Here is a 16,624-nt window from a genome sequence, read left to right as displayed (position 1 = left end):
TTGATGTAAACATCTTATCAGCAAAGCTGCAACTTGGCATTTGTTCCCTGAGTCGGATGGCTGAGGGGGAAATATGCAACTACATCATTATGCAACGGAGGGTGAGTCCTGAGGAATGGTAGCTTGGGAGACAAGTTCCTGGCCAGATTTTGAGGGAGGACAGACAGTCTCCTGGTCTGTCTAGTGAGAGTAGAATCTGACTGGACCAACCCCTGGGGATCTCTTCTGGAGAAATCTACAACTATCCTTCCAGGGTTTCTTTCTCTTGAGTCCCAGTTCTGTGGTATGAAAACTAGGGAGGGTGAGGTCTTTTTAAAACAGTCTGGGGCCAAGATGCTGGCTTCTAGGTTTTCAAGAAGGTGGTTTAAAATGAGGTGTTGAAGATTTGGGGGACCCAAAATAGTCTGTATTCTGTATACTCAAGCTCACCAGGTCAGACCTGACTTAGGCAGAGTGACAGATGATTCCCTAGTCCCTCAGGGGAAAGGTAACAGGCTCCACGGAGGGAGGACAGCATAGGGAACTCAGGAGATCCTTTTCTCCAGATATTGAGCTGTGGTCAGACTGAGAAGGCCAAGGAATCATTGCCTCAGGCAACAGCTGACTATGAAGACAGCCTAAATTCTTTCCTATCACCAACTATCTCAGAAGATAATCTGCATGGGGAGGACCACAAAGATTCTGTGGTCCAATGTTCCTTTTAGAAGCTCCAGTCTCTGTCTCACTGAGAAGTAGGGCATCCCCATTATCTCCCATGGCCAGCTCTATCATCTAGATGCAATGGCAGGAGCTTTGCATCACAGTTCATCTCATAGCTCTCCAGGGACAAGGATTGCCAAGCTTGGGATAAGCCTGTCACCTGGCATCTGTATGCTTCTGATTCCCCATCTGTCCTCTCTAGATCCTGAAGGATGGACCTGACTTACTGATACAGGGAGCAGGCCCAGGTGCCAGTCGAGGAAAAGGTCAAATGGCTTGCTCGACCTGCCACCTGGTGTCTATTTATCCCTTCTTACCACACAAGTACAAACTGTGAGCTAAAGAGTGGGGATGAGATTCTTCCCCTATTGACTGAGGCCCCTGCTGTTTGGCAGGAACCTCCAGAACTATGCCAGAGTGGTAGGAGCCCATGGTCTCCACAGTCAAGGTGAGTCAAGCAACCTAAGTTTCCTCAGGTAAAGGTGGCATTTGTCTGGGGACCTTCTCAGTATACCCAGAATTCTTTGAGCTACAAGTAAAAAAATCCTTCTCCGGGATCCTAGATGCTCCTATGGCAGTGAAACCCTACTGTTGGGATTCTTGTGGAAGCCAAGCTTGGCAAAGTACACTAGCAGCCATGCCTCATCCTGGCTACCATGTCACCTGTACTTTGTAGCTCTTTGCTTAATGGCTTCCACACAGGAAGAACAAAGTCCTATATGGCATGTCTGGGGACATCAGAAAAGTGGCAATGTATGTCCACATGTGGTATCCTTAGTTCTCCTTCCTGATATGACCCTACGGCCTAGGATAGCTCTGTAAGTAGGAAAGGGAGAAGCAAAGGGAGAGGGAAGAGTGAGACTCACGTAGCCATCCTTTATCACACCTTGTTCCCCAAACAGCAAAAGGTGTTGTTGCAGAAGCTACCCTTCTTCAGAACTGCCAGAAGCTAATCATAAACACTCAGAGCTAGAGCAGTCTGAAAAGATGGTCTCTTTGCCATGTGGGACAGCAAAGCTGAAACGCAGTAGCTAGCATTCCAGTGATGAGTAGCCACACCGTTGTACCCGCACTGTCAAATGCTTTTAATCACCAACAGCAACTCTAGGAATAGAACTGTGCCTTGCCAAGCACCAACTACCTACCAGGCTCTGATGAGTTTCATGTTTTGTTACTTTCTGGGGACAGTCTTAGGACTTGGGTATGACTGGTCCCATTTCCCTGGTGAAGAAACCGAGGTGCAGAGAGATGGATAGTTGCCTTGGACCTCTCAGTTACATCTCTTTTCCTTCTAAGGCTATGTTCCCGGCTACTACACTATCATCAATCTTGGTTGCTACAAGGAAAACCAAACCCAAAGTTTGCAAGCAAATAAGCAAGCCCTGTCCTGAACTACACATACCCAAACACTTGGGTATTTGGATATTTTCTTTGGGAAATAGTCAGTGTCTTTGGTCATTCTCATTGCAGCAAGGGATGGCAAGGACACATTGTTTGGAAGGTGGGCTGAACATAATTAATGTAACATTCCTTTCTCCCACGAAAGCTGGCCTAAATATAGAGCTGATGAAGCCTAGACCTGTGTGTCACCGAAACCAGCTCACTATTGACATCAAAAGATGGCATTATTTGTTTTTATGCAGCCAGGCAGAGATGCCTCTGGGCAAGCCAGGGTATAGGATAACTATAGAACTAAGGCTTCTGGGGATCATTCACTGCAGAAGGACATGAGATGACCATAACAGCGTCTCTCTAGAATCAGCTCCCAGGACCTTGCATCCGGAAATGCTCTGGTCTGTTTTGAGGAGGAAGAACCACTCCTAGACTCTCCCTGCTGAGAAATAGGTTTAGAAGGTCTGGAACCTTCCCTGCTGGAACTCTGTTCTGCTCCAAGCCCACCCAGGGGACACTTAGCAGCATCTGAGATGTACGCAAAGTTAGTGGACTCTCCTGAGATGGTCCCTCTTTTCAGAAAGGCTCTCCTTTCCCAACTCTGACAGAAATCACGGATGTCCAGGCTTCAGTATTCCAGAGCTACTGAAGCAGGTCATCTGGTTCTGTTCATGTTATGCTGTTATGCTGACTTCTGCTTGAGGTTCAGGTGTGCTGCTCACACAGGGGCTTTCTCTGTGAAAGCCACCACCAAGTCCTGGTTCTTTAAGACCTGGCTTATTCAAAGCCAACTCCTCCATGTAGAAGCCAGTCCTTAACATGTAACCTGTAAGGAGGCTATGAGCAATCCATCCAGACAGATAGGAGTCACTCTGGGGTGCCTTTGGGTAATGGGTGGATGTTTGATGGTGACAATAAAAGCCCCTGGCTCTTTAAGGAACTTGGACAAGGTAATGATCTCTAGTCTAAACATTTGTGAGACTGTCTTATGATGAGCCCTTAACTCTGAAGCCAGATAAGAAAGTGGGAGGGAGGGGCCCCTCTTGTGAAGGGATTAAGTGAACTCACTTCCAGAATTCTTTCAAATGTCATTGTCACTTAGGCAATGACACCAGTCTGGATCATAGCCAATTCTTTCTTGAAGCTTTGAAGGCAATGCTGGTTTCTTTTTAGAACGGGGCTTGGCACTTCGATGGGGTATCTTGACCCTGCTGGATTTAAGGAGCCGTACCACAATGAGGACAGTTGGTAGAGGGTGAATAGAACTACAGATCTTCCTCATGAGAAGATACAGTATGGTACAGAGACTAAGAGTGATAGACTTAGGTTCAGGAAACCTGGGGTGTGTGCTACCAGTGTGACCTTAGGGAACTTCCAAATCCTTTTTGAGCTTATATTCTTCTTCCCCTGTCTCTCTCACAAGCATTTTCGCTGAGATCATGCGTGTAAAACCATTCTGTAAGTGGAAAGTGCTCAGAGAGTAGCTGAACCTTTTAGAAACTGGGCTCATGGTGAAACAGTCTCACAGATGCTCAGACCAGAGCGCATTACCTTGTCCAAGTGCCTTGCTGTTCCTTAGAGCGTTAGGGACGCCGCATTACCCAAAGGCATCCCAAAGTGACTTCAACCTGTCCAAATGGATTCTCAGAGCCTCCTCCCAGGTTACTTGTTAAGGACTGGAGGAGGTGGCTTTGAGTAAGACAGGTCTTAAAGTACCCAGACTTGGTGGTTTTCACAGAGATATGAGCAACACACCTGGACCTCAAGCAGAAGTCAGCATAATCTGGGTCTGAACCAGATGTCCTGCTTCTGTAGCTCTGGGACACTGGAGCCTGGACAGCTGTGAGATTTGGGGATGTCAAATACCCCAAGTACCTCCTTGAAGGAAATGTTTAACAACTCGCTGTTTAAATGAGGAGTTGAGAGAGCAGCTAGGGAAGGCATTTTGGCTCTGCATTCTGAAAAACTGACTTGTCTCAAAATCTCTCCATGTTCTTGTTGGTCTTTCTACTTTTTGGATTTCAAGCAGATGGCAGGGTCTTATTTGGGGGCAGATATAATTTTTAGCTTTGGGTTTGTTTCTGGAGAAGCCTAGAGCCAGATGTAGTGGTCTTGGGGAATTGGAAAGCCCCTCCCTCGACCTTCTCTACTTCTCTAATACATACCAGGAGAAAGGACTCAGAAGAAATGGTTGGTACCTCCTCTTAGGGCAGGCAGAGAATCAAATATGACATCAGCACAGATCAAACCTTAAGGGGCCAATGGCCCAGAGCGGTTTTGCAGTGTTTTGAGCGGAGCCAATACCACAAGACCATGCAGAGAGCCTGTCCCAGGTTTCATTGGTCTGTGCAGCAGATAGAACAGCCATCGGGTGGACCGCTTGCCCACAGTCCTTCCTGTTCTCCCCACATGGTTTGCTCCGGAACTTTCTCATCAAGCACCTCTTCATCACAGGAGGTGGGAAAGACCAGATGACAAGCAGAAGGTGTGCTGTGTCTTTGTCTGGTCATTCTGCAAAGGTAACATCCATGCCCATGGCACCCAAAGCAGATTCAGGCTCAGGCAGAATCTAACTAGGATAGGGACCCTGATCAAGGACACCATCACTGCCAACGTGCTGACTGGGCTGTTGCAGTGTTGGGATTCCTGACTGGGGGAATTATGAGCTCTGGACAGTTTCCTCTAGCTGAGCTAACATTTATGGTTTCATATATTCCAGAAAATGGGACCCTTACCTCTTCTGCTTCTGGTAAGATTTTTGCCCTATCTTGGGAGGGGAGGTAGTGGGAGCACTTCTTGCTGAGTCAGCACCAACTGCGTGTAGTAAGGAACGCTCAGCTACTAGCAATAATGTCTTGGACTCAATTTTTCTGCCAAGGTCAGTTGAAAGCTGTAAGGGTGGCTGGGTGGACCAACCTCAGCCCTGGTTCCTTTGAATACAATAACTGGAAAAGTTCATCCTTCAGCCCTGCTCCCTCCCCTTTCTCGCCGAAACTTCAGTTTTCTGGGCTGAGCCCCCAGGCAGAAATTCTGTTCTCCTTCCTTCTTGAGCTGGATGCTGGCATTGCCAAGTTCTGCCGGGGCTGAGCGCCAGGTTGGCAAGGTAGCCCATGCCCCTTGATCAGAACCAGCTGGGCGTACAGAAGTTGGGCAGCGTCTTCCCAGGTTCGTTTCCCTCTAACGACTTTTACTTACAGACACCTCAGTTCTGTACCCAAAGACAGTCACAGCCACCTTGTCCCAGCCCAGCTTCCTCTCCTAGGGAGTCTCAGAGAATCCCAGTATAGTAGAGAGTTGAGGGAAGCGGAACCAGAAAGGACAGGGTTCTTTCAAAAACACAGTTTTTAGATCCTTTTGGGAGAAGCAGGTGCCTGGGAAGGGCAGGAGACTCAGGATGCGGGCTCAGATGAGACAGAGCCAGCGCCTCTGCTGTAAATTGGAAGGGATTTAAGGATTGGGAAGTAGGAAGCCGGGGTGGCAGAAGTTAATGGAGTTACTGCTGTTTCTCAGAAAGAAGAAAGTCCCCTTCGGGGTTGGGCTTGGGAACCCGAGGGATTTTTCTCTCCCAATGGGAAAGGAAGAATTGAAAACCTCCGGGAAGCAATAGATTGTTAGAGGAAGCAATAGATTGTTAGACAGGGTCTGCGGAAGGCTCTCGAGTCCTACCTGCAGGTCCGTCCCATAGAAGGCAGCCATGGACGCATCAGCCACCAGAAGTATTTCCACGAAGCGAGCCTCGGATACAAATCTCTTGCTCCTAGTTTTGGATCCGAAGGGTGGTGTCACTTCGCGGGAGTCTTCTGTCTCTTTGCGCAACCCCTCTTTGTCCCGCTCCCTGTCCTCTTCGTTGTCACGTCTTCTCTGTCCCTGCCCATCACCCATCTCCACCTCCCATTCTAGTCCTTGAGGGAGGGGGAAGACCTCCGCGGCAGCGAGCCCGGGGTCCTCGCGGCGCTGTCCCGGCCCCCAGCGCTGCAGGCGATGCGGCTGGTCCAGGGAGTCCCCAGCGCCCTGTGGCTGGATGGTGAACTCCTCTCCAGCCAGCAAGAATGAGCCGCTCAGCCCACCACACAGGCTCATCGCCGCCAGCGACTCCCGCTCTCCATTCACTGTGCCAGAGAAGAAGCAGCCGCGCAGCCCCGGCTCGCCCCCGGCCGCCGCGCTCGAGCCCCCGAGTCGCTCGATCTTGAACTCCGGCGCCAGGAAGCTGGCGTCCGGCGCCAGGCGCAGCACGAAGCTCTGGCCGAAGGCGGACAGGTGGAAGGCGAGCTCGCTCGCGCTGCTGGGCAACCGCGTGGGCACCACTAGCTCCGAGGCCTGCGTCCGGGTTCCCGGCCTCGCCGGGGCGCCGCAGACGAGTGGTGGCGGCGGCAGCTGCAATAGCAGCAGCAGGAGGGGAGGCCACCGGGTGGCGGTGGGGTCGCGGAGCATGGGGGCAGAGGGCTGCGGAGCGGGGGAGAGGGAAAAAGACTGCCGCGCTCGGGCAGGTGCTGGTGGCCCGAGGCGGCCGGGCCGCTCTGTCCAGGAAAAATGATCAATCGGATGAGGAGACCCACTCGGCCAGCGGCAGCAGGCGTGGCGGTCCCCTGGCGGCCCCTCTGGATCGCGCAGCCCGCTCCTCCTGCGCCAGCCAAGCCAGCCAACCTACAGAACTCGAGCAGCTGGCGCCCCGGGCTGCGAGCGCGCGTCCTCCGCGGCGTCCCGTGCAGTCGCCTCCTTCCTCGGGAAACACCGAGTGGGCTGCCGAGCCCTTAGTATTTATACTTCCTTCCCGGCTTTGACATAAGAGGTTTATTTTTGATCGCTCACTATTCCCGTTTCCCCTCCCCTGGGGTCAGAGACAGAAACAGAAAAGGAGAGGAGGGGAAAAAAGGGATGAAATGTAAAACCAATCAGGAGTCAGTGAGCCCCTCCCGACAGTTAAGTAGTTAAGTGTCAACTACAGCTTTTTTTCCCTTTCTACATGACCACGTGAAGACCCACGCCAATTCCTGTAATGCTGGACACTCTCTGAAGGCAAGTCCTGGATGGGAGAGACACTAGCTTCTTCTTGTGCTAGAGCTAGGTGCTGGGGACAGACACACTCTGCACTGGTCTCAGCGACAGTATTCAGATTCCTGTACAAACCTGGCAGTGTTAAAAGAGGTTTGTGGGGAAGGTTCTAAAGTCCTTAACGGTCAAATACAAAGTGAGAGGTGGGAAAGTCATACTGAAACCACACTGTCCATTAAGAACCACCGCAGAACTTTAAGAATGCCACTGGTCAAGGCTGGCAAGGACGCTTAATGGCTTGCTTCTGAGCATAGTGGGGTGAAAGGCTACCACCAGCAAGGCAAAATAAATTCAACACCACTAATTTCCCATTTCCTATTGGTAGGAAGTACTTCACCAGTCTGCCTTCTGACATACAGTTCTTCCAGTTGCCTTGGTGACATGGGGAAAGGTGGCCAGGTCCCTTCGATGGCATTGCCCACAGCTCCAAATACATATCAATGTGTAAGAAGTTAACTCACTCTGCCATACACCACACCTTCCTGCCGAAGAGAGTGGGATCCAGGAAGAGTGATGGCGGTCTTAAGACCACAGAACGCAACATTTGTATCCACTACATTATTAAGGGTGCAGGTCCAGATTGAACTCAGAATCATGTTCTCTCAGTACCAGTACAATTCCCAGGCCCCTGCCCTGCGTCCTTTCTGAGTGGCAAATTACGGAGGGCACAGCACTTGGCAGCTAGCCTATTCCCAACTACGACGCAGCTTTTTGCTTATGTGGACAGAGGGTGCCTACAGCAGAGTCTTCTTTCCGTTTAGCCAGCCCAATCCATTTCTGTAGCTGTGAAGGATTCCTTAGGGCTTGTTACCCACGAAGAGGAGGCTCTTAAAGTGACGTATGTCACTACAGAACCTAGGGAAAGGCCCCGACACCCCAAGTTCTCTCCATTTTAATAGCAGTGCAAAGGAGCGGTTGAGAACCTTCAAGGTGCAGAATCTCCTTCTTTTCCTATACAGAGAACTGGAAGTTTGGGTGAAACACTCCTAGAGGCAGGGGAACGGGAAGCATCTCTGCTTTTTACCAAAAATGAGCAAGATGCTCATCCCTCAACAGTTTAATATCCCTGGGACAGTGTGACCTGTACAGTTAAATGGGCAATCCCATTCGCCTCAGGGCTGTGGTGACATTTCAATTACTGGTCTTTGCTATTAAGTTCCTTGTTCATTATTTTCCAGTTTGGAACTCTGTTGTTTTTTTCCTGGTTGTTTTTTTCTTTCTTGATACAGGTTCTCACCGCATAGTCCAGGCTGGCCTCAAACTTCTTAGCTTTTCACCTTCTAGACTTCTGAGTGCCGAGGTCACAGATAAGTGCTGCGGCCTCACGCCTGGCTTTCAACTTTTGGTTTTCAATAGTAGTTAGGCCCTTCACTTGAGCCTTCTTTCTCCTTTGTGACTATCCTATCCGAGAGCCCAGCTTCTCCTTTCTCCTTACATGTTAGTAGCTATAACCAGGCTGGGGAAAATTAAATGTCGCTTGTGTTTTCATTTGGGAAAGCTCTGCAAACTGCAGCTGCTACTGTTGTAAAACAGAAAAACTGCCTTTGGAGACAGACACTGAACTGTGGACTTCATCTCTGCCCCACTTTATTAACAACCACAACTACAACCACACAATAATTGCTGTCTGGCAAACTATCCTGGGAGCCGGCCTGGCTGCTAGGTAGAAACCTGCCGGCTTCATCCTTGTGCCCTTATGGTAACTTCCAGGGATGTGCCTGCAGTTTGCAATGCAGCCACAAGGTGTCATCCGTACCTTAGTTATGCTTAACCCAAGCCTTGCAGGGATGGTGGGTGACTTGTAGAGAAGCCCCTGAGAAATTTGGTGGGTGAAGTCCATGCAGCAAAACAAACACTATCCCAGCCCACCAGGGAAAATCCCAAATGGGTCGATCGTGGACTTCCTACATTGCCATCTTGAGCCTCAATATAATTGCCAAAAGGCTTGGCAAACTGTGGTGCCCGGACTAAGGCTGCTTTCATATATTACACGGACTAAATAAAAATGTTTTATGTATTTTCAGTGGTAAATAAACAAGTAAACTATTACTATTTCACGACGTTGAAAACGCCATGAAATCCAAACTTCCGTGTTTGGAAGAAAGTTTACTGGCCACAGACATTCACAGGACCCTGGTTGCATTTGAGCTGTAGAGGATATGGAAGAACGAGCTTAGAATATTTACTATCTGGCTATTTCTAGAAAGAGGTTGTTGACCAAATGTAAAACAGCATTGGTTTGAATTTCTTAAATTTGGAGCGTGGGAGATAGATGCCACCTATAGGATTCTTAGGAAGTAAGAAGCTCAAAATAATATATATATATATTTTGCTGTGAATATGAATAGGAAATTATCTGAAAAGTTAAGATGTCTTCAACTCTATGTTTAACAGCTATTCATTATTTAATTGGCATTTAAATGATTAATTGCTTTTGTATCGGCTTAAACTTTAGGCTTCACATGCGCCCATGAAGGTCAGAGGAAGGCATGGGATCCCCTGGAACTGGAGCTACAGATAGTTGTAAGCTGCCAGATGGGTGCTGGGAATCAAAACTGAGGTCCCCTGGACGAGTGGCCGGTGTGTTTAAGGGCTGATCTTTCTCTCTAGCTTCTTCATTTTTCTTGACATATTCATTTATTTATGTGTGTGTTTGTGTGAGTATTTGTCCATTTGCACATAATTCTACACATGCATGGAGACCAGAAGAAGGCCCTAGGTATCCTGCCTTACCATCCTCTGCCTATTCTTTTGAGGCAGGTTCTCTCCCTGAGCCTGGGATTTGCTTTTTCTTGACTAGGATGGAAACCAGCAAAACCCAGAGATTTTTTCCGTCTCCATTTCTCTTGGAACTGGTTATGGGGCTTGCATGGGCACTCACGAATATACAGCACGCTCTCTCAACTGGTGCATGGCTTTTGCAGCTCTGAATGTTTGTTATCTGAAGTTTTAAATTAATTCATACTATCTCTGCCTATCACTAGTAAGAGACTTACCCCATGCCTTTGTAGTGTGTACTAAGTTCTGGTGGTCTCTAGGCTTCCAGATTCTTTCAAAACCGGGTGAGACACTAGTGGCCAACTAATCCACTTCCGCTTGCATTTTGAAGAAGAGGGCAAACGCAAACTTACCCAGAGTTGTGTACATGATGGTGGCTTTCCTGCCGTAAAGGCTATGGTCCCTTCTACAGGGAGACAGAGATTCCTTTGTAATTTGTGTTTCTCCATTAACACTGAGTTTCAACTGTGGGTGAGGCTTTGTCTTGTGTGTCCACTTTCACTGACTTGGTCTCATTTGCTCCTTAGTGGTGATAGCTACTCTCTTTTGAGTGCTTGCAGTTGCTAAATGCTGACCTGAGGGGGCGGGGAGGGTTACACAGGTGATGTGCAGGCTTGGGGTACTTGTGTAAAGTGCTTACGGTTCCTTGGGTAACACTCGGGAGATACAGGATTCTTCACATGTGCAAACTGCTAATCATTGTTTTGGGAAGAACATCTCACACAGAGTTAAGCCATCATATTATAGAACTAGAGAGGAATGTTGGGATACAATAGACCAATGGACCAATGTCCTTCTTTGGGAGGATGCTTAAAAGTCTCTCTCTCTCTCTCTCTCTCTCTCTCTCTCTCTCTCTCTCTCTCTCTCTCATCTGGCCCTTCTGTCAAGGTTTCAAAGAAAGAAAGAAAATGGCTCCTCTCAAAGTCCAGCCACAGCCCTTAAATATACATACATAAGCAAAGTTCACTCTTTTTAAACCTTTATGTGCCATAAGTAAGTTCATTTTCTGTTATTTAGACTATCATGAGGTGGCCACAACTCCACCTAACAGTCACTGGAGAAAGGGCTTCACAGTGCCTCTCTGTCCTGCCATGGAACACGCATCTCAGGCATGCCTCAATCCATTTCCAGCATCGATTTCGCATCGACTCACACCTGTTTTCTCCCGTACACAGGCTTCAGTGTTCGTCCGTCACGTGTAAGAGAGGCTCCACCGGTACCTCTAGCTTCTCGGTCCTTTCTTAGTCCCAAGTGAAACCTCTGGGATAAAACTCAGTATTTCCAGAACCATTTGTTCATGTGCTCAAGTCGGCCGTGGCAGAGAACCAGTTCTTCTGATTAATCCCTGCTCTCATCTGGCTTCTGTGGTGTGCTCGGACAGTGTTCACAGCCATGCTTCCGGTTGTGTTATGGCTATCACCGGGAAGCAGACTAGCATGAACGACCTTATGGTAATACTGACTTCTTCTCCCTAACAAGAGTTTAATGGATTTAGAGAAGCAAAAGTGCCAATAACCCTGCTTGTGCTTTCTGTGTATGCTAATGAGTGCACAAAGTTGCTTAAGAGATGGCCCCTGTCTTCCAAGACACACACACACACACACACACACACCACACACACACACACACACACACACACACACACACACACACACACACACACACACACACACACACACACACAAGGCTGTAGCTGTCCAGGGTTCCAGATAGAATGCCTCCACAATTACAATCTGTGATTACTATGAAATTGACTTGCAAGGGTTCCTTGGATATTTTAACACTAACTATGGCCACAGTGAGAATAATGGCGTGGCTGCCTGTGACCAGAAGGTGGTGCTGTTGGAACTTGGTATTTCTAGAAGTAGCTATCATGTCATGTAAGATTAGAAAGAGCAGTCCTTCCTAATTTTACAGACCAGAAAGCTGAATGTTCACCAGATTCCTGGCAGCCGCTCGTTGAAGGAGGACAGCTGCCCATCTTATTTAACGGAACCTGTGTGCTTCTTTCCTTGCTAACTTTTCTTCACCTCCATCCTTGGTCTTCATTAAGACCAGCGCCTCTCAACTCAAGAGAAGCAGAAAAAGCTGAGATGTTTCCAGTGCCTGAGACCACCTCCGTCTCAAGAATGCCCTGGCTCCCGTACACCCAATTAGTTACTAATGCAAGCAGTACATTTCCCTAAATTGCCAGTATTTATTGCAACCACCAGATGGGAGTCTTGTTACATTTACCTTTCCTAGCTGCTCTAAGAGGGTCTGAAACCTCCTTAAACAATGGTCTCATCTCCATATAACTGTTTCTCAAGCGTGCGCGTGCGCTCTCTCTCTCTCTCTCTCTCTCTCTCTCTCTCTCTCTCTCTCTCTCTTTCTCTCTCCTGATTTTGTACCCGTTTAACCTTATTTCAAAAGGAGAGGGGAGAGGAATAAAAGGAGGTAGGCACTTCAGGATAGAGAATGATTTTTCAGACATGGCAAGGTGCTTACTAAAGATTATCAAGGGAACTGAGGGAAAAGCTAGCAAGTCATTTATTAATATGTTTACTATAAGTTAGAATGTGACGTGTCATGGCACAACTAACAGTTATAAATTACCACCACCACCACCACCACCACCACCACCACCACCACCACAGTCATCATTGACCTTGTGCTTTGAGGACCAGCAGAGAATCAGTAAGCCAGGAACACTTAGGCTTGGTAGTAACAACCACTAGGAACGTTCAAGTTGTAAGACAGCTGACAAAAGAGACCCAAGAGAAATTAACAACGAAAGGGTTTCAGGCACTGTCAGTGCAGCATGGGAGGGTCCAGGGCCACAGGCCATGTCTTCTTCAGCAATTGGGCTGCCTACCGCTGCGTGCTTCCAGGCAGAACTCTGTAACCGTAATCGGTCGGTGGAAGTATTCAAGCAATAGCAAGAGACACATGTAAGGGGGTTGGGGATTTAGCTCAGTGGTAGAGCGCTTGCCTAGGAAGCGCAAGGCCCTGGGTTCGGTCCCCAGCTCCGGGAAAAAAAAAAAAAGAACAAAAAAAAAAAAAAAAGAGACACATGTAAGAATGTTCAAAAGGAGGATTCTGAAGGGGAAAGGAGATGATATTGTAAGACTCGCCTGTTGGGATTATCAAATATTATTGAATGATGGGACATTCTTTTGATTCTGGGTAAGAACATCTAGTTTCTATTATTTGCTGTGTCTTGAGACATCATGCTTATTGAGAATTCTTCCCCTGTCCGCCAGTCTTCCTTATGTTGCAGGGATTATACTGTCCCCAAGTGTCCTTTCAGGCAGCCCAGTCTGTTTGGGTCTCATCCTGCTTGTTTTTTTCATTAAAGAATTTTGAAGAGAGGCATAGACAGTATAGGGGTTAGGACCTAAGAGATCCCCTTTCTGACAGATATGGAATGAGACTCTTAAGTCATCTGACCAGAGCCACATGGTTGATGGGAGGTTAAGGCTGGACCTTGGGTTCTCAACGCAGGTTGTCTCCATGTCACATGTGCATAGTGTGACCGAGAACCCATAACTGTCCATTGACAGGGCTGCCAGCAGAACTTGGCTTATCAGGGTGCAGGGGCTGTACTGATGTATTCCAGTGTTCTTCTTAGCACAGTGGATTCTGCACTTTCATTCTGACCCCTTCCTTTTATGATTGTCTTCTTTTAAAAGTGAGATATTTTTTATTTTCTAATTTTGCTTATGTGAATGTGTGTGCATGCCTGTGTGCATTTATGTGCACCATATGCATGCAAGTTCTCATAGAGGCCATAGGATGTCGAATCCCCTGGAGAGTTAACAGGTAGCTGTGAGTCAATACGGTGCTGGAAAATGAACTTGGGTCTTCTACAAGAACAGTAAAGGCTGTTAACTGCATCTAGCCATCTCTCTAGCCCTTTATGTTTTCTTTCAGTAAAAGAATATCCCATCACAGAAGAATTTGAAGTCTCCTGATTTTAGTCATAATGAGTGACTACAGAGGAGTGCCGCAGTTTACATGAACTCACTGAGAACATGAAGCTGACTTTTGTTTGTCTTAAAGGTGATTGGGAAAGGGGCCAGGCCTGAGGACACAGAAAGAGAATGGGTTTACAGCCTCAAGAAGTAGAGGCAGAGGGAGGACCAGATGTGGCTTTCATTGGATTATTGCATTATGTGTGTGTATAGTTCTCCCACCTAACCTACTTGCTGATCCACTTATACACACACACATGCACACAACAACCTTCCTACCCACTCATATACACACACAGGTACACACATACATATACACACACAACTTACCTACCCATTCATTTACACACACATACACACACATACAACCTTCCTACCCATCCATCTACACACACACACACACACACACACACACAACTAACCTACCCATTCATTTACACACATTCACAACCTTCCTATGCACCTATACACATGCATACACACACTACACACACTACACACACACACACACACACACACACACACACACACACACGAGTGGTGATAAGAAACAAGGCTCACTTTTCTTTTTTCTTTTTTTTCTTTTTTCTTTTTTTTCGGAGCTGGGGACCGAACCCAGAGCCTTGCGCTTGCTAGGCAAGCGCTCTACCACTGAGCTAAATCCCCAACCCCAAGGCTCACTTTTCTATTTTTCTTTCCTACTTTTCTCTTGCTTGACCCCTGGCTTCCACTTCATTCTCCTCTCTTCTCCTTGACTTTATTCACAGTTTTTCTTCTTTCTGCATCTTGTTCCTTCCTGCCTTTCCTCTCCTAGCTGCTCTCCACCTGTATCTTCACTCTCCCCCCCCCCACCCCCCGGGGCTGGGGACCGAACCCAGGACCTTGCGCTTCCTAGGTAAGCGCTCTACCACTGAGCCAAATCCCAACCCCTGTATCTTCACTCTTAATCATTTCACAAACCTCCCGTGTGCCAGAGCTGGTTCTAGACATCGGGACAAAGAAATGAGGAAAGGTAGTCCTGATGTTCCGATTGTCTGTTTCATCAAGACAGCCCTGGTCTCTCTTGAGACAGTCAAGTAACTGCCAGGTGACATTACAGGTGCAAGAGTGACACTGTATGGAAAAGCCTGGAGCAGAGAATGAAAGCTGAGTGAACACTGCCAGTGGACTAAAGCATTAAGTTATCTGAGCCCAGAGATATGTGTGTTTTGATGGGAAGAGAGCAGGTTGTGAAAGATTCTGTCTGGGTGTTTTTCTTTTCTTCTTAACTTCAATGAATGAATAGTTTATTAGGCACTAGAAGGAGAAAACTCTTACAAATGTGCAGCTGCATGTGCGTACATGCTCTCCCACACACTGACATTGAAGTGCCAGGTGGCTCTGATAAGAGGCGGGAATTGGCTGGATACATTGTAGCAAGTCTGTATTCCCAGCATTAGGAAGGCCGAGGCAGGTGGGATGCAAGTCTGAGGTTAGGCTGTGGGAAGATCCTGATTTAGAAAAGGCTGGAAATGCAACTCTGTGGTAGAGCACTTGCCTATCACGCCCAAGGCCCTGAGCTAAATCCTCAGTCCTAGAGACAGAGAGCACCTTCACAGGTTCGCAGTGTGGGAAACTGCCGAGGAACACTGCTGGGGAAGTTTGGGTGGGGGGCAGTGTATGAAAAGATGAACTGTCTTCCGGGCAGCCATCTAGACGCACCAAGGGCTTTTAAGCAGGGAAATGACATGGCTGCCTTGCTGTAGTTGGTAATTATCACAGAGACCCTCAGCTGGCTAAGGTGCAGAGGACAGGAGACTTCGGAATTCTCCGCCCCAGATGAGGCATCTGTATCACGTTCCCTCCTTGATATTGATAGGCCCAATGGTATTTGTGAAGGAACGGGCGGGAAGACTGTAAGAGACAAGGGGTGGTGGGTGACAAAAGAAAAGCATCATTCAGACAAGAACCTACCTCAATTGTGATAATATATACACAAGCCCCATGCAAACTCAAGCCAGAACGAATCCCTGCAAGAAGAGGGACATCAACACGGATGCTTTGCACGCATGTACGCCTGTACACAGTGTGTGTGCCTGGTGCCTATGGGGACCAGACCGTCCCTGGGAACTGGAGTTATGGGTGGTTGCGAACTGTCACGTGGGTGCTGGAAATCAAACCTGGGTCCTCTGGAAGAGGAACCTGTGCTCACAGGATTTACTCACTTCTCCACCTCTGGAGTGGAACGGAGAGATGGAGGAAGCTGGGAGGAAGGCAACGTCTATCCACTAGGTTACTGCCAAAGAGAGAAAGCCTGAGAGATGAGCATCTTACCGCACAGTTCAAAATGAGTCGCCAGACCAAAGACTCGGGGGCAGAAACCGACTTACTGCAAGCCTCCCCATCATGACGCTATTGGTGTCAGGAAAATGCTGGCTGGCTGGAGCATGGTTAGCAGGTAGGCTCAGCTGCCGCTCTGCTTCTGCTGGTCTTCACTGGCGAGCGTCATGTGTCTTAGAGTTGCATTCAGCCTGCGTGCTGACAGCAAAGATCGTCCTTTCTGGGTACTATCTGAGGCTCCGCTATCAGAACTTGGCTCTGAGAAATGATTTGACTCTTTTAAGGTGTAAATAAATACATACCGATGGGAGCCATTTTTGAGCTGTTATGACTTTCGCGTCAGTGTGAATGAAATGCTGGCAACACAGTCTAGAGAAAAGGGAGTGAAGATGCGTGGGAAGAGTGAGAGAGCCACAGAAAGCATAGTGGTG

The 16,624-nt window shown here is 48.0% G+C and overlaps 1 protein-coding gene and 1 long non-coding RNA gene across 6 annotated transcripts in view; one reads left to right on the top strand and one right to left on the bottom strand.

The window, feature by feature from the left end:
* Positions 1-6,824, bottom strand: part of Adamts8 (ADAM metallopeptidase with thrombospondin type 1 motif, 8) — a 19,597-nt gene extending 12,773 nt beyond the window's left edge. Inside the window, exon 1 of the mRNA NM_001427178.1 lies at positions 5,758-6,824. Within this exon, the coding sequence (NP_001414107.1) occupies positions 5,758-6,522 (765 nt within the window). The 5' untranslated portion in view covers positions 6,523-6,824. The remainder of the gene's footprint in view (positions 1-5,757) is intronic.
* On the top strand, positions 3,860-16,624 carry LOC120094102 (uncharacterized). Of its 5 annotated transcripts, none has more exons than XR_005488031.2 (4): positions 3,860-4,610; positions 4,811-6,880; positions 7,069-11,372; positions 13,834-16,624. It is a non-coding gene; the product is annotated as an uncharacterized LOC120094102 (long non-coding RNA). The 5 variants fall into 5 exon arrangements; XR_005488030.2 differs by having other exon boundaries at positions 3,861-4,610; positions 4,811-4,840; positions 5,143-11,372; XR_005488029.2 differs by having other exon boundaries at positions 3,861-4,610; positions 4,811-11,372; positions 13,834-13,962; positions 14,974-16,624.

The sequence above is a fragment of the Rattus norvegicus genome, chromosome 8, assembly GCF_036323735.1.
Source record: "Rattus norvegicus strain BN/NHsdMcwi chromosome 8, GRCr8, whole genome shotgun sequence".
Classification (NCBI taxonomy): Eukaryota; Metazoa; Chordata; class Mammalia; order Rodentia; family Muridae; genus Rattus; species Rattus norvegicus.
The sequence above is the reverse complement of the archived record's forward strand: the minus strand, read 5'-3'. Positions and strand labels throughout refer to the sequence as shown.